The 14,475-nt window shown below is 38.0% G+C and overlaps 1 protein-coding gene across 1 annotated transcript in view; it reads left to right on the forward strand.

The window, feature by feature from the left end:
- The first annotated feature begins 1,361 nt into the window (after window positions 1-1,361).
- LOC104620952 (inactive dipeptidyl peptidase 10-like) overlaps window positions 1,362-14,475 on the forward strand; it is an 81,636-nt gene continuing 68,522 nt past the window's right edge. Inside the window, 1 exon segment of the mRNA XM_010287318.1 lies at window positions 1,362-1,766. Within this exon segment, the coding sequence (XP_010285620.1) occupies window positions 1,362-1,766 (405 nt within the window).

A 14,475-nucleotide genomic window follows, 5' to 3' on the forward strand; every position in this document is an offset into this window, starting at 1 on the left:
AGAATATGTGATGATACGAGTGTATGTATGTAGGGAGCCCTCCTCTCTCCGCATTGTCCTTTCCCTGAGAAGAGGATTCATAAATACGTTTCCTTCTTTCCTCCGTGGTAAAAAAGATGAGATTCTTACCCCAACCTGCCTGATTCCAGGCAAATCTGGAATCTCATTTTGTTAGGCTCAGAGCCACAGGCTCGCAGACATGTGCAGGCTTTTAACACGGGTTCAGCTAACCCCGAGGAGCCAGTGCTGCTGCTGGCGCTTTGAGAAGTCTCTTGCTGCTGCTACGTGCTGTGGGCTGTCCTCCTCCTCCACTTCAGCAAGAGTTTCCTATATTCGTTCTCAGAATGGCAGAACTGGTTTTCTTGAAGCCTTCAATAATAAGGAAAAGCAAATCCAGTGCACTGTGGTTCAAGGCCCCTGTACTGAAAAAAGGTCAATGAAAATATTAATGTTCAAGGTCTGCCAGCCCTAAGCATGTAAAGCAATGTTTCAAGAGGTACCAGCAAACTGTAGCTGCAGGCAAATACTACACAAAGCAACTTCTACACCTTTGTAAAATATTGTTTTGAAATGGAGTTGTTCCTAATAATGAAAAATAAGTAGTCAACATGCCTGCTTTGCTTTACTTTTTTAAGTTTGAAGGGTCTTTTAATTTGAAATCAGGTGCAGATTATTTCTTGTCTCAATGTACAATTAAAAAAAACACCACAAATATGGGCAAACCCATAGACCTTTTCCTGTTCTTTTTCCACTTTCACCCCTTTGTACAAAACTTCATACTTTTAGGTGGATTTAATTCTAGAAATGTATCAACTGTGTTGCATAACTGTGGGAGATATTTCTCTAAATGTCAGGTATTATCAGAGCACAGCACATTTAGAAGAACTCAGGCTGTATAACCCCAAGGTTATATGTATTTTAATCTGACTTCATTACATTTTATACAAGACAGAATATCTCTATCTAAAAAGTCCTGTGATTTTTTTTTTTCCCATTAGTTGCCATACTTTAAAATCAGTAGAAAAAAACCTCAAAAGCAGAGCTATGAGGGCCAGAGCTGCACAAAGCATTGACATATTGAGGTTGTCTGTGTTTACTTAACGGTGAGATACAATAATGTGTTATTCATTATGCCAAAAAATACCTCTTCAAAAACAGACTGATTTTTTTCTCTGCTAAGGACTGACAAAACAAGATTTAGTTATTTATTAATACAAAGTCTTCCCATTTAGTATTACTGGTTGCCTGGCTTGAAAGTAAATTTGCACAGAAAAATGTCCCTATGAGTCCATTTTAGAATTACTTGGATCTTCGAACTGCCCCCGAAGTGACTCAGGAAGCTCTCCTGAGGCTGGCTTTGAATGCAGGGAGAGCTAAATTCGAAACGGGCTGGAGGAGGCATATCTGAACCGCATCCCTGGTGCCCAGAGTATTCATCGCACGAGCGCTTCTGCCCACGGTCTGCAGCTGAGCTGAGGACCCTGCTGGACACTCTGCCTCTTGCTGCAGCTGGCTGTGAACCACAGCAGCAGCCCTTGAGGTCCTCGCCCCGTGGGGTGTGTGGGCAGTCTCCGGGGTGGGCAGGTCTCCGGAGCAGTGCATCTTCAGATCTTAGGGGAGAGCGTGTGGGCTGGAGCAGGCAGAAAACACCCCTTCCTGGACACCGGCGTGCTTGCGGCAGCCGGCGGGTGCGGCACCCCGGTCGCCGCCGCCCTGGGCAGCGTTTGAAAGGGCAGCAGCGATTGCTGGGGCATGGCGTGTTGAAGGTGCAGTGAATAGTAGTCTGAGGATGTTCCATAGAGAGGAGCAAAGAGTTCAGCTGTTGGAGGTATCAGCTGTATTTTATGTGTGATAGCAGAGCAATTTAGCACCTGTTTCAAAACTGTGATTTTTTTTTTTTTCCCTCCCCTCTGTGTGAAGAATTTTAATGTAAAAAGGACAGCTCTAGGAGTAGTCAGTAACTGAGTTTCTTACAGTGTTTCTTCTTCCCCCAGGGCTGCAATATTGGGTTGCAGCCTAAATTTTGCCTATGCTCCACTTTACAATCCTGGGTTCAATTTTACGTCTGGCTCTTAAATGATACTGAAAATGCATCCTGTATTCACATAGGGTTCCAGCTGAAATTAAAAAACTTGACCACATGTGCAGTTAAATATTTAATTTCCAGCTGCATCTTGATGCATGGGTGCTTAACTGAGCCACAGTAGGTGCAACACAGCTGCATATAAAACCTATAAGCTGCCTGACTGGCCTATAGTTGTGGAGCAATAGCTGATTCTTCTTCTCCCCTTGTTCTTTTCTTTGCACTTTATTGGAACAGTAGCTAGAAAACAGCCTGCATCCAGTTTTCATATAGCATCTCCTTTCTTTGTTCTTGCATGGGCCTTGCTGGGAATCTGGAGAAAATATATGACCCAAAGAAAGAAACAAATAATGTTATGCCAAACTTTGTACAGAAATAGAATAATGGGAGCAAGTAGAGAAAATCAGTCAAATACTATAGACAGGGATGTGAAAGCTGTGCATGAATTGCACCACAGAGGGTGGTCCTCTGGGCAGTGTAAAGGATGTTTAGGAGAGCACCCCACCTCCCTGCCTGGCACCACGGCCGGCTCTCCCACAGTGCACGTTGGAAGTACCAGAGAGTAGGAGGAACAACAAGGGAGTCGTGGTTCACTTGGGTTTTTTGTCAGTGTGTAAATATGGCATGGCAGGACGTACTGGACCTAGCATCTGGGAAGTCCCCCTGGGGTGACTGAGTGAAAGGTAGAGTCATTAGAAAGTACTTCAACAATAATGAAAGGAAAAATGAGGAAAAAAGTCAATCTGTATCTCAGAGAGAGAGAAGGAACTGCTAATAACAGTCAAGGTTAAAGTGTTGATTGTCTCTTTTGCTCCAGTGTTCAAAAACAAAGTTAGCTGTGACCTGACGTTTAACGCATTTAAGGTCAACAGCAAATGGGTAAGAACTTAGTTTTAAGATAGCGAAAGAAAAGGCTAGATTTGCTCTCCTGGCCGTGATAAAAATTGCTGTAGGGAAGTAACTAAAGTAGTGCAATTGCGATTCTTTGTCATCTGTGAAGACATACAGAAGATAGACAAGATGCATAAAACTGAAGAGGGCAAACAGTGGTCTTCCCCCAAAAGAGAGCAAACAGGAGTTTCTGGGGAATTTTGGTGGTGAAACAGAGGAAGATTGGTTTTTGGGGAGGAGTTAAACTGCTTGAAAGTGCCTAGAAGTTAACAAGGCAGTAGGTAACTGCCAACAATCATCTGTAACGTTCAAATCATAACAAATCAGTCTAATTTCTCTCTGTAATTGTACAAAAAGCCTAGTGAGTAGATAGGGAGTGGCCATGGCATTGCTGTCAGGGAGCTGAGGAAACATGGTCTAAATGGGACCATCATAGTAAAAGCAGATTGCAGTTTTGTGCTTGGAGTGAATTCTGGCAAATAAATGGTTCACTGTCAAAAAAGATGAATTAATGGTTCATAGGGCTCTGGCCAGAGACCAGTGATATTCAACATTTTTCTTAATGATTTGGATAATAGAACAGGAAGTAGATTCATTTAAATTCATAGATTATATCAAACTCTGTTACCGGCAGCCTTGGGGACAAAGTTAGAATTGAAAGCTATATGAACAAATTGGAAAAGTGATTTGAATATGTGGATTATAATTCAGTAGTTACAAAGGCAAGATCTTACACTTAGCTGGGAATAAATCCAGTGAACAAATACATAATAGGCAGTGTATTATAGACAGCAGTATTGTAGAAAAAGATATGGGGATATGGGGCAGGTCACATATTGAACACACAAAAATAATGTCCTGCTGGTTAGGGGGAAAAAAAAAAGGAAGTATCACACTCCAGTGCTTAAGCATGTGTTTTTTGTAGGACTTGTGAAGTCTTGAAAACATTATTTAGGTTAAAAAAGAATTGGGTTTCCTTAGCCTCAACAAGAGAAGGCTGGGAATGTGTGTCTTCAAATATGTACAAGGTTCCTGTGAATAGTGAGATGATAAACTTTTTTCTTTTATAGGCTCTTATGGTGGAAGTAATAGGATTAACTTGTAGCCAAGGAGATTTAGGTTGGAATGAAGAGAAACCTTTCTAACTATACAGATAATTAAAACCTGAAATAAATTTCTTAGAAAGCTTGTAGAGTTTCCACCCTTGGATACGTTGTAACCTGGTTAAACCAGTATCTTCTGTATGCTTTAGGGTCAGCTCGTGCTGTCTTCAGGTGAGACTATGGCTGGTTCTCAGATTTTTCTATCATTCTTACATCAAGCATTGATATTTTGGATACTTAAGCTCATACTGCTTAGTATTACCATCCCCGACTCACTCTGTTTCAGTGCAGAGGATAATCCAATAACAGAGAGAGTCTATTTACACACATCTTTGAGACTTAACAAATTCCCTTTTCCTATTGATTGTAAAACTTGTTTAAGTTGCATTAAGTATGATCAGAATGTTCATCAGCTCTTCTGGATTAGCAGACAGGACTGTAAGATTCAAGTTGCTTTACTACACCGAGCTCTCTTCTTGCAATAGCATGTTAGAGAAATGCATATTAAGCCAAGTCTGATACAGCATAGAGGAAAAAAAAATCATGATTGGGAAAATTAGGTAAATAGGAGGGATAAAAAAATTGCCAAAAGTAATTCAGAAGATCATGAAGTAAGCACTATTTGCCTTCAGATATAAATGAAAAACTGAATTTAAAGCTAATATAACAACAGTTCTTAAACTTATTGGTGTCTATTGAAAAATGATGTAGTTTGCTATAATGATAGAACATTTGTATTAGTGAATTATGATAAGTTGGTTTTAGTTGGCTCTTATTTTTTATTGCTAGCAAATATTTAGTTAAAGTAAAATGAAGTTGTATGTGAAAAGCCCACTGAAGAATGTCAAATTTTCCAGGCATTTTTAATTTTTTTTTTTTCAAAGAAGGGTGTTTTTGTCAGTTTGCACAGAGCAATTTAGTACTCAGAATTAATTGCATGCTAATTTAATTAGACAAGGAATCATCTATCAGTGTTAGAAAGTTAACGCTAACTTGTAACACTGCTAAAACACTGTGGACAGAGCACTCTACACTCCAACCACTTTATTTCTTAAAATATATTTATGGAATATAATGCAACATTTTGCTGTGTAATAAAAATCTTTGAGAAGGTGTTAAAGTAGTAAATGGGTTGTTATTAGTATGGAATAAAATGGATAGCCTTGCTAGATAGAGTGGTGGTGTACAAAGCATTACAATGTCTTTATCTCATCTTTGTATTTCGGAGTTACAGTCACCAGAAGGGTAATTGCTTGAGAAGCTCTGTGGTCAGATTAGCTACATTGGCCGCAATGGGAAGACTAGAGAATTTTAGTGTTACATTTTACAGCTAATGGTGGTCTAATAGAGATTCATTCAGGTGGGAGCTATGCCAAAAATGCAAATGGAAATTTGAAAGGGTCTGCTTGGGAATATTGGAAGATGCAGGTTCTCCTAGATAAAAATAGTGATAGGCTCCTGGGTGTGAGTCCTGCTAGATCAGCTCTACCAGAATAATACATATGTAAAGAAAGCAGTCTTCTGTAGGAAGCCCCATCAGTTAATAACTGGAATGGATGATGAAAGTGCTACAATTTCTTCTATCAAAGCTGATTATTAGCTGCCTGACTAACTTTACCTGCTTCCTAAGTACTGATAGAGGAGTGTCTGCTAACAGAAAGAACTCAGCAGCGTTTAGTTATATGTATCTTAGCTGCCAGGTACCACTGACCTAATTTGAGCAAAAAAAAAAAAAGTTGAGAAAAAAGACAATATATCTAATAAAGAATAAAGTTCTTAATAGACCCTTATAAATTCCTAATCCACTAAATGAATATGCAATTAATCATACAGCCTGCACCCCTATATAAACCAGCAGTAGGCTACAGAGACCTGTATGTGTCCTGTATTACGTCAGTAGAGCTGTGCGTCTAGGGCGCACCGCTCTTAGTGATTATAGTTCTTTAATATTGAAAGAGGGAAGAAGGAATGCTCAACTTCTTAACAAGTACTAATTCTTAGGGTCACATTTAACCTCATTCCCAAAGCATTCACATGTAATCCATATATGTCTGTGCTCATTTAATGTTAGCTGGAATGGGAATGGTGCGTGGTAAGGTCACTCTGCAGACTTCTGTGAAATGTTTATTTGTTTAATGGCAAGCTGGGGTCTACCTTTCGAAAGAGATGCCTGAAATGGCTTGTTGTGTTCGTGAGGATAGCTGTGCTCTGTACCACTGAGAACCACGAAACGTTGTTACTGAATTCAATCAGAGAAGATCCAGTCTTTGAGAGAGTGCTAACTGGTTACTCTACTCAATCTCAGGCCACCGAAGCAGATTGAGAATAAATCTGCACCCTCTGAGAGGGTGGATTTGCTATGAATCCTGTCCCTCCTCCTCGCCACGTACAAAGCTTTGCTGCTTGTATCAATCTGACACATGGTTCTTATCTTTGAAAGAAGCCTGGATCATCATATATGTTTCTGTGTTGGTTTTTTTTTTTTTTTAATCTTGGTTTCCATATTGAATGTATAGATCTCATAAGTAAAATAATTAAAGGGAGTTGAGTTAGAGTCATTTAAACTGCTGCACCATTATTAGTAACAGAGATTCTGTAATGACTTTGCTAAATTGATGATAAATTTCTGTAAGGGAAGAGAAGCTTTCAGGGAACTTGGTAATCAAGATACAGATCAAACAGAAATGGTTGTTCTCCCTCGAGTATGTGGCCTATTGTGTATCTCTTATGACAAATAAACTACAATTTTTAAAACAAAAGACAAAATTAAATGTTTTTAAAAAGTATTTAGATGTTCAAAATGGACATAGCTCAATAGAATCCAGAGAATTAGAAAACAGTACAGCAGCTGAAAATCTGGCCAGTGGATTATAAAAAAATAGCCACTGCTTACTTGGAAATCTAAGAAGCTTAATTTGATTAAAGTCCCATTATTATGTTTAAAAGGACACAAATGTGAATTTTACTGGGTAGTTCCTAGTTTTAAAGGTGCTTAAACATTTTTATAACCCCCACTACTGAAATTAAAAAAAGGATTGATCTGTTTTTACTCATTATGTACGTAATGACTTTAGGTTTAATCATTTAATTCTGCCCATTGAATTACAAGGAGGATGAATTAAATGTCAAATAAGTGGTTATACTATGGAATTTGCTCCACTTGAGTATGTGAGAGGACTATAAGCACCTTACATCAGGTATTTGATGTAAAATCGCTTGGATTTTCTTGTGTTTTGATTATGATGGCTTTAGCACATGTGGAAAGGTAACAATTTCCAAGGGCTTACATGTCAGATTTACAGAGGTATATGGATGCCGAAAGGTGCAGATAAGCATCAGAGGTGACCGTTAAGAATCATGCTAGACATATGCATCTCATTGACTTATTGACATCTCATTGACTTCACCTGAAACCTAAATGTATCAGTCTTTAGAAAGTTTAGAATTCTATTCCCCGCATACGATTTTGCACAAGAAAATGATAATGCACAATTGAAAATTATGTCAAATATGGCCATGAGAGAACCCTGGTATTATTGTCATCCCTGCAAGATTGCTCCAACATATAATAATCTGTTGAAGTTATAACCTATCCACATGGGTTGCTGACTACTTAGTTCATCTCCATGAACAAATAACTCCTTAGGGTTTCATTATGCAAGTAACTGAAAATCTTCAGTTGTCACTTCTTTTATTTTTTTTTCATATATATGTGAACTACTGTAAACATATATGTCAACTTAATAATAGTGCATATTTAAATTTACTATTTTCTTGTTTCTGGATACAACTCACACATTAATGAACTAGCCAAAGTTTAGAGAGATCAATAAAAAAATTTTAATCAGAGATATATGTTTCCTGTAGCCATCTCTTTTCAGATACGTTTACATCGCAGGTGGGAGTGGTTAACAGGATCAGGCAGTAAACTTTTTATCAATACCTAGATTTGAAAGGTCTAAGGTGAGGATAGGCTTCCCTAACAGAGGATTTATGCTGTCAAGAATCTTCTCCTTTCAACTTTTCTCTGTCAGATGATCTGCCAAAATCTGAATCTAGATTATTTGCTTCAGAATATAATCTGAAACATTTCTGTTGGGTTTCATGAACATATTTGAATTCAGCTCTCAAAGAGGGACTGTTGAGCTTGTTAATCTTTGCTATAGCAACCCCCACCAGAACCTTATCTTGTTTCTTGAACTATATTCCTTTTCTAATTATTATGGAGTTGGAAGAGGGTTTCTGTGCAACTTAACATTTCTGTTTATATAAGTTTCTTCCAAAAGTCATAGTTCCTACATGAAGTTCATAGGCAGAGCTTTAAAAAAAAATGTTTTTGTTCACTAGGGCAGAGGGTCACAAAAGAAAAAAAAGTCCTTCTGAAGATCATATTCATAATCACATTCAACTCAGTGTGTACAGTGATAAATACATTTGAAATTAAGCGTTCTTAACTAGATAAACATTGCCAAAAAAATGTTCCATGAAATAAATCATAGAAAGATCTGGTTTGTTTATCGAACATTTTTTTTTTCACATAGCTGAAATCACAAACATTTCTAGCTTTTTACTAGCTTTCTCACAAACATTTTGGGATCATAATAGAAGCTCAGAAAATGTGCAAGTGACCTGTCAGAAGGTTTTGAAAATTGACTTGTAGCCCATGTAGTAGTGTTAAAAGAGCACCTCCAGCCGTATCCTTAACTTGGTGTAGTGAAGCTGGATCATGGAAACGCCTCATCTATGTAAGAGGAAATACATAGTGTTATTGGTACTTGCTTAGCTGATGACTGATGTGAAAGATTTTGAGCACACTTACTGCAGCTTTTACTCAGAGATTATTAGAAAAATATTTTTAAAGTGTAATCACTGATGCAGCTTTGTACTTTAGATAGCAACCTGAGCTGCATCTTGCAGTAAAAGGTGTCCCACAACAGCTTGAAGTAATTTTTCACATGCCTAGAAACTGCCATTGTAAGCATGATGCACTACCTTGTAAATCTTGTTTGCACAGATTATCAGAACAGAGGTTTAATGAAATACTTGGAACTGAAGTCTCTGGATGGAAATAGGGAAAGTAGTGAGTTGACAGATGGGGAAATCTGTAAATACGAGCAAAAAAATTATGAAATGTTGAAAGACAGAGAGGAAAGGTCTACCATCACAACAAAATTAATTCACAGGGGAGCTATATTAATACAAGCAATACCATCTGTACTGTTAGTTATGCAGAAATGTCTGTGACCCATACATGGTATGTTCTGTACCAGCCAACATAGATGAATAAAATATAGACAGTTTTTCTATTCTGCTGAATTCATTCTTCAAGTTGAAGTTGCCTTTCTCTGCTTTGACAAGGCAGTAGGTGAAGATGATGAATGGCATAGTTGCCAGTGCCCTTTTAAATGTCTCAGGAAAGGACAGTGTCAAACAGGAAGCAAACTGTACTGCATTTTATCAGATATGTTAACACAAGAGGAACCAAAGCCGTGTTACATGGAGGTAATGGAAGGAAAATGTGTGACAGTAATGAAGAAGTTGCCAGTAGCCATTGCTATGTACACCATTAATAGTGATGTTATGTTAGAGTACTAAATAAAACCAACAAAAAACCTGTTTTGCCATTCCTTAACGAAAGCTAGTATCTGATGCAATTTAACAAGTGGTCTGATTATGTTCTGTGACTACAGTCAGAGCTGAAAACAGTTTTCTGGGAAATATTTAACATCAAGAACAAAAGAAGTTCACTATTTTTAAAATAGAACAAAAGATGCGGTAAGAACATTCTACAAAGGAAAAGGATTAAAATAGATTTAAAAAACAAACAAAACCACCACGAGTCTACCAGTCAATTCCCCAAAAACCAAAAAAACCCTAGGGAAATAAGGCAGTGAAGTATCAAGCTAGCTCCTTTCTTACTGGAATCTGGAATTTGCTATTTCTTCATTGAAGCAGGGACAAGTAACCATCATGGAAAGCCTGTGTCTTTCTAGTAATATAGAATTACTTAACCTGAAGGAAGAGGGTCAACCTGACCCAGGTTATTGCTTAAAAAATGCTAAGACAGAGCTTTCTTTCAGTACAAACACCATTGCAACCATTTGAGTGGATATAAATGGGGATGGTTGTCACTGCTTTGGCTTTTAAGAAGTAATACATAATCCTGTAACTGAAAACTTTGTCCCAGAGCAAATGCCCAAAGAGAAAAAAGGTCTGTGTGTTTTCAAATGTTTTAACTGTCCTGTCTCACAGTTCTCCTCTTGTAGCTCATTGTGTGGCAGAGGTATCTCCTGTCTACATTATGCATGAGGAACCCATCCCATCTTTCTCAGAAGCAGCACTGGCTGTATTCCTGGCTCCTTGATCAAAGAAAAATTGGCTGACTGTCTCTTCTCTGACTAGGCCAACAGGTCAGTCAGGAAAGCAGATAAATCTGCTGGCATTTGCATCTCTCAACAGTGTTAAAAGGAGGAGTGTTGAATAAGTGAATTCCTGCAAAACGAGAGTTAGTTACTTTGGTACAGATAGAATGAAAGGTCTTTTAAAATACATACGTAGATGGAGTTGAAATACCTTGAAGTAGATGGCAAAGACTAGACCTTTATGTAACTGTCCCAGAGAAATGTTTTAAGCACTTCTTTGCAAAGCTGTCTTTGTTGCACATCATGCTTTAAACCAGGCTTCGGTCTCATGCTCTGAGGAACACCGATAATGTGACAGACCTAACAGATCAAATGATTGGGTCCACTTTTTAGAGAAATATTAAGATGTGCTCCTTTATTATCCAATTTTTGTGCTCCTTTTAAGTAAGGACAAGTCTTTTTGGGTATTTGAGCATGAAAGGTTGTTAGCCTGGGGTCTTAGGCAATAAATTAATGTTTCAGTGGAGGCAGTCAACCACCTGCACAAATTTAACCTTTTGAATTCTATTTATTGTCTGCAAATATAGCACCAGATTAGATGTTTCCTGGAGAGCTGAGTTTGGTGTGAGTTATTCATCACTTTGTTACAGCTGCTTTGAGATCACCATGAAGTAGTCCCTTGTACTACATGAATAGCTATCTTGTCATGACCTTTTAATCGCTTTATCATGAAGAGGTCTTTTATTTGCTACAAGAGTCTCCTTCATGTTACCCCCATCAAAGGAACTGTAATATCATAAAATGGCCACAACAGAGACTAATAGAGAAATATGGTACAAGAAGAGAAAATTAGTGAAGGCAGGCCTAGTTGACTACAAGCAGCATCATGGCTTGCTAATGTGAAGTGCAGGAGTGGATAACTAGCTGTGAGCTCAATTGTTGGAAACTGCATAGAGAGGTGGTATTTTGCTCGGTTTTGTAACAAGCTAGTGGAACAGAAGGGGACCAATATAAGCCAGTTAGCAGGACCAGCAGCAGCAAAGAAATCATAGAGATAAGAGAAACAGGGTTTCTAGAGAATGGTTTGAAGGGATGGAGTCCTGGCCATTTGGCTGCCTGAGTCATAAAGGTTTGATTGCAGTACAAGAGCATTTAACCACATGGATTTCAAAAGTAGTTGGGAAGGAGATGAATAGGGCATGACCAAAAAGAAAGTTTAAAACTGAAGATGAAATTTAGTGATATGTGTAGAATTTACTCCTATGGGCAAGATTTTCTTTTCATGCCGTCTTAACATAGGTGTAGTTTATTGAAGATACTGGAGTTCACACTCCAGTGCAGAACTGATGTAAGAAGGGGAGAAATCTAAATTGCAGTGCTTAAATGATTTGAAGAGTTTAAACAGGGTTTCTAGAGAATGGTTTGAAGGGATGGAGTCCTGGCCATTTGGCTGCCTGAGTCATAAAGGTTTGATTGCAGTACAAGAGCATTTAACCACATGGATTTCAAAAGTAGTTGGGAAACCTGTTCATAGCTCAACCTACAGGCAGAAAAATAAGTCAAGACAGACGAACAGTCATTTTCTCACAACAACTGTATAAAAGACTATCTAAGGAATTGAATACTATTGGAAAAAAAAATCAAACAGCAGAATATAAAATGTTCCCTGGACAGTCTAGCAGCCAGACGTACCATTAAAGGCATCTTGGTATCACCGTGGGAGACTCCCAGAGAAGAGAAGGTGACTTATCACAGGAGAAACACCCACTGCATTCCATGGCATTTCCTCACCAAGCAATTAGCGATGATGGCAAGCAAGGTAGTGAAAGGCAGAAAGTTCATGTATTCAGTTACTGAACTGTCAGATTCCTGAGAAAACCATTTGCCTTTTTCACTCATGTCTTCTATTTTCCAAAAGAGGAAGGCTCTAAATTCCAGTCTGCCCTGCATAAATTTCCTTCATCGGTCCCAAGAGCCTGTGTTTTCCAGCCACCATGCCCACACGCTGCAGATCTGCTTACTGCTTTCCCTCCCTGCTGCCTGTTCTCTTTTGATCTGATTCTCTTCATTTTCAGCCCCTTAAGGGACTCAGTTCTGTTTTGTTCTGAACTTGTTCTGTCTTTTTATTACGTCTCTTTTTTCCTATCCTGATATTTTTAGGCCTATCTTTTTGTCTTCCTTCTTCCATCTTGCATGCTTGCTGGTTTACCCATCTGCTTCCCCCAGCCCAGTTTTCTTTTCCGTTTCTCTTTGCATTTCTTCAGACCCACAGGCCGTTTATCTCATTGCTTGTCCTTTCTCCAGCTCCACATGGTCTTTTCATCTCCTCATGTCATTTGTAAGTAAACAGCAGAGGAACATCCAGCATCTGCTTTCTTACTGCTCCCTGAGTGAGTCAGATTCTCTGGAGAAGAAAAAGAGATATTGAGACTGTAGTCTTTACTTCAAAATTGTCCCATTGTATGCCTTGATTTTCTTTTGTATCCTCATCATTTCAGGGCATCTTCAGTTCAGTTTTGTGCTCAGAACCTGGACCTTTTATGTAGACTGTGATTTTAGAAAACACTTTCTCAACAACTCTTTTTACCCATTTCTTTGCACATAATGTTTCACTTGAATCAGCTTATGCACATTTTTGTAAATATCACCATATGTAGAAGTGTATTCCTTCAAAACAAGGTGGTATTTTTTTCTGCATTTGCCAGTTTTCTCTTTAGCAATCAGTTTGAATAAATAAAATATGCGAGGAACATATTACCTTGGAAAAACTGAGAAGAAAACCAAGTCTTGGCTCAATTCTTTCTTCTACAGTATTCCAAAAAGCTAACTAAATTAAACCATCACAGAACAATCTAAGGAGACTTGATGCAGTCCTGCGTTCAAGAATCAAGTGATTTAAAACCTATTTGGGTTTCAATTAACAGTTTTCAGTATGTGTGGAGATAGATACTCAGTCCAAGTTTCCCACAAAGGATGCCTCTCGTAGGGGATTTGGGTTATACTGGAAGGACTCTGTAAAGAGATCAGACTGTTTAAAATATCAGGCAGTATTAAAGTACTTCAATGCATATTTTTCTAAGACAGATTTAGTATTGTCAGCTGCAGTGACCAGAAGAAAGCACCCTCACCAGCCTCGTATTTCTGTGGAGATAAAGTTCTGGTTGTGTTGTCAGAAATTATATTTTCTGTTTCCCCTTATGCTAGTCCAGATCAAAATACGCATGCACATTATGAAGCTGCCTGCAATCAATTCAGGAAAAAACAAGTTTCTATAAATCCTGAAATATTTGTAAAGTTAAAATTTTAATCATACTGAATACGAGTGTGAGCATACACTTGAGAATAATGTGCATGTACATGTGTATCATTATAAAAAATATGCATGTTATGAGACTTACCAGCTTTGCCGTCATGTAATAATGATTTCACTGAAGTCATGCTTGATTTTTAATGCTGAAGGTGAATAAGCCAGAAAAAATTCATATAAATTTTTGTCGTAAGTCATCTCATACAAGACTCAAGAAACATATTTTACGTGATAGTGTAACTAATAGAATTTCAAATGACAGTGATATATGAGGCTTTCAGAAGTAGCAATGCAGAACATTCTTTTTTGAATAATTCACTCATCTGAAGTTATTATATATTCAAAAATGATTGAGTTGCATAGCCGAATATAGGGTGGTCTATCTCAGCTCTTGACGTAGGAGATGAAAAATAAGTTTCTACAGTTATTCTGAACTATGGTTTGCATCATATTACTGTTGGTTAGGTGAACTGAGTTTAATTTGTTGTGAATTAATTAACATTCTGCAGTGGATGTCTTTTTCTTGAGATAATTAATCTTATTGAAAAATTATATGTGGAATAGTTGCAGCTTTAGCCGGTTTTCTAGAGGTGCTTTTTTATTTAGGCTTCCTTGACAGCCTTTTTTCTTATAGATAAATTACATGTCTAGAAATGTCTCGCCGTTATATTTATTTTGGTTTGGCATCATATAGTTGTTACAGCTTGCAATATTTCATACCCCAAAGTA

Source organism: Phaethon lepturus, unplaced genomic scaffold (assembly GCF_000687285.1).
Source record: "Phaethon lepturus isolate BGI_N335 unplaced genomic scaffold, ASM68728v1 scaffold7320, whole genome shotgun sequence".
Lineage (NCBI taxonomy): Eukaryota > Metazoa > Chordata > Aves > Phaethontiformes > Phaethontidae > Phaethon > Phaethon lepturus.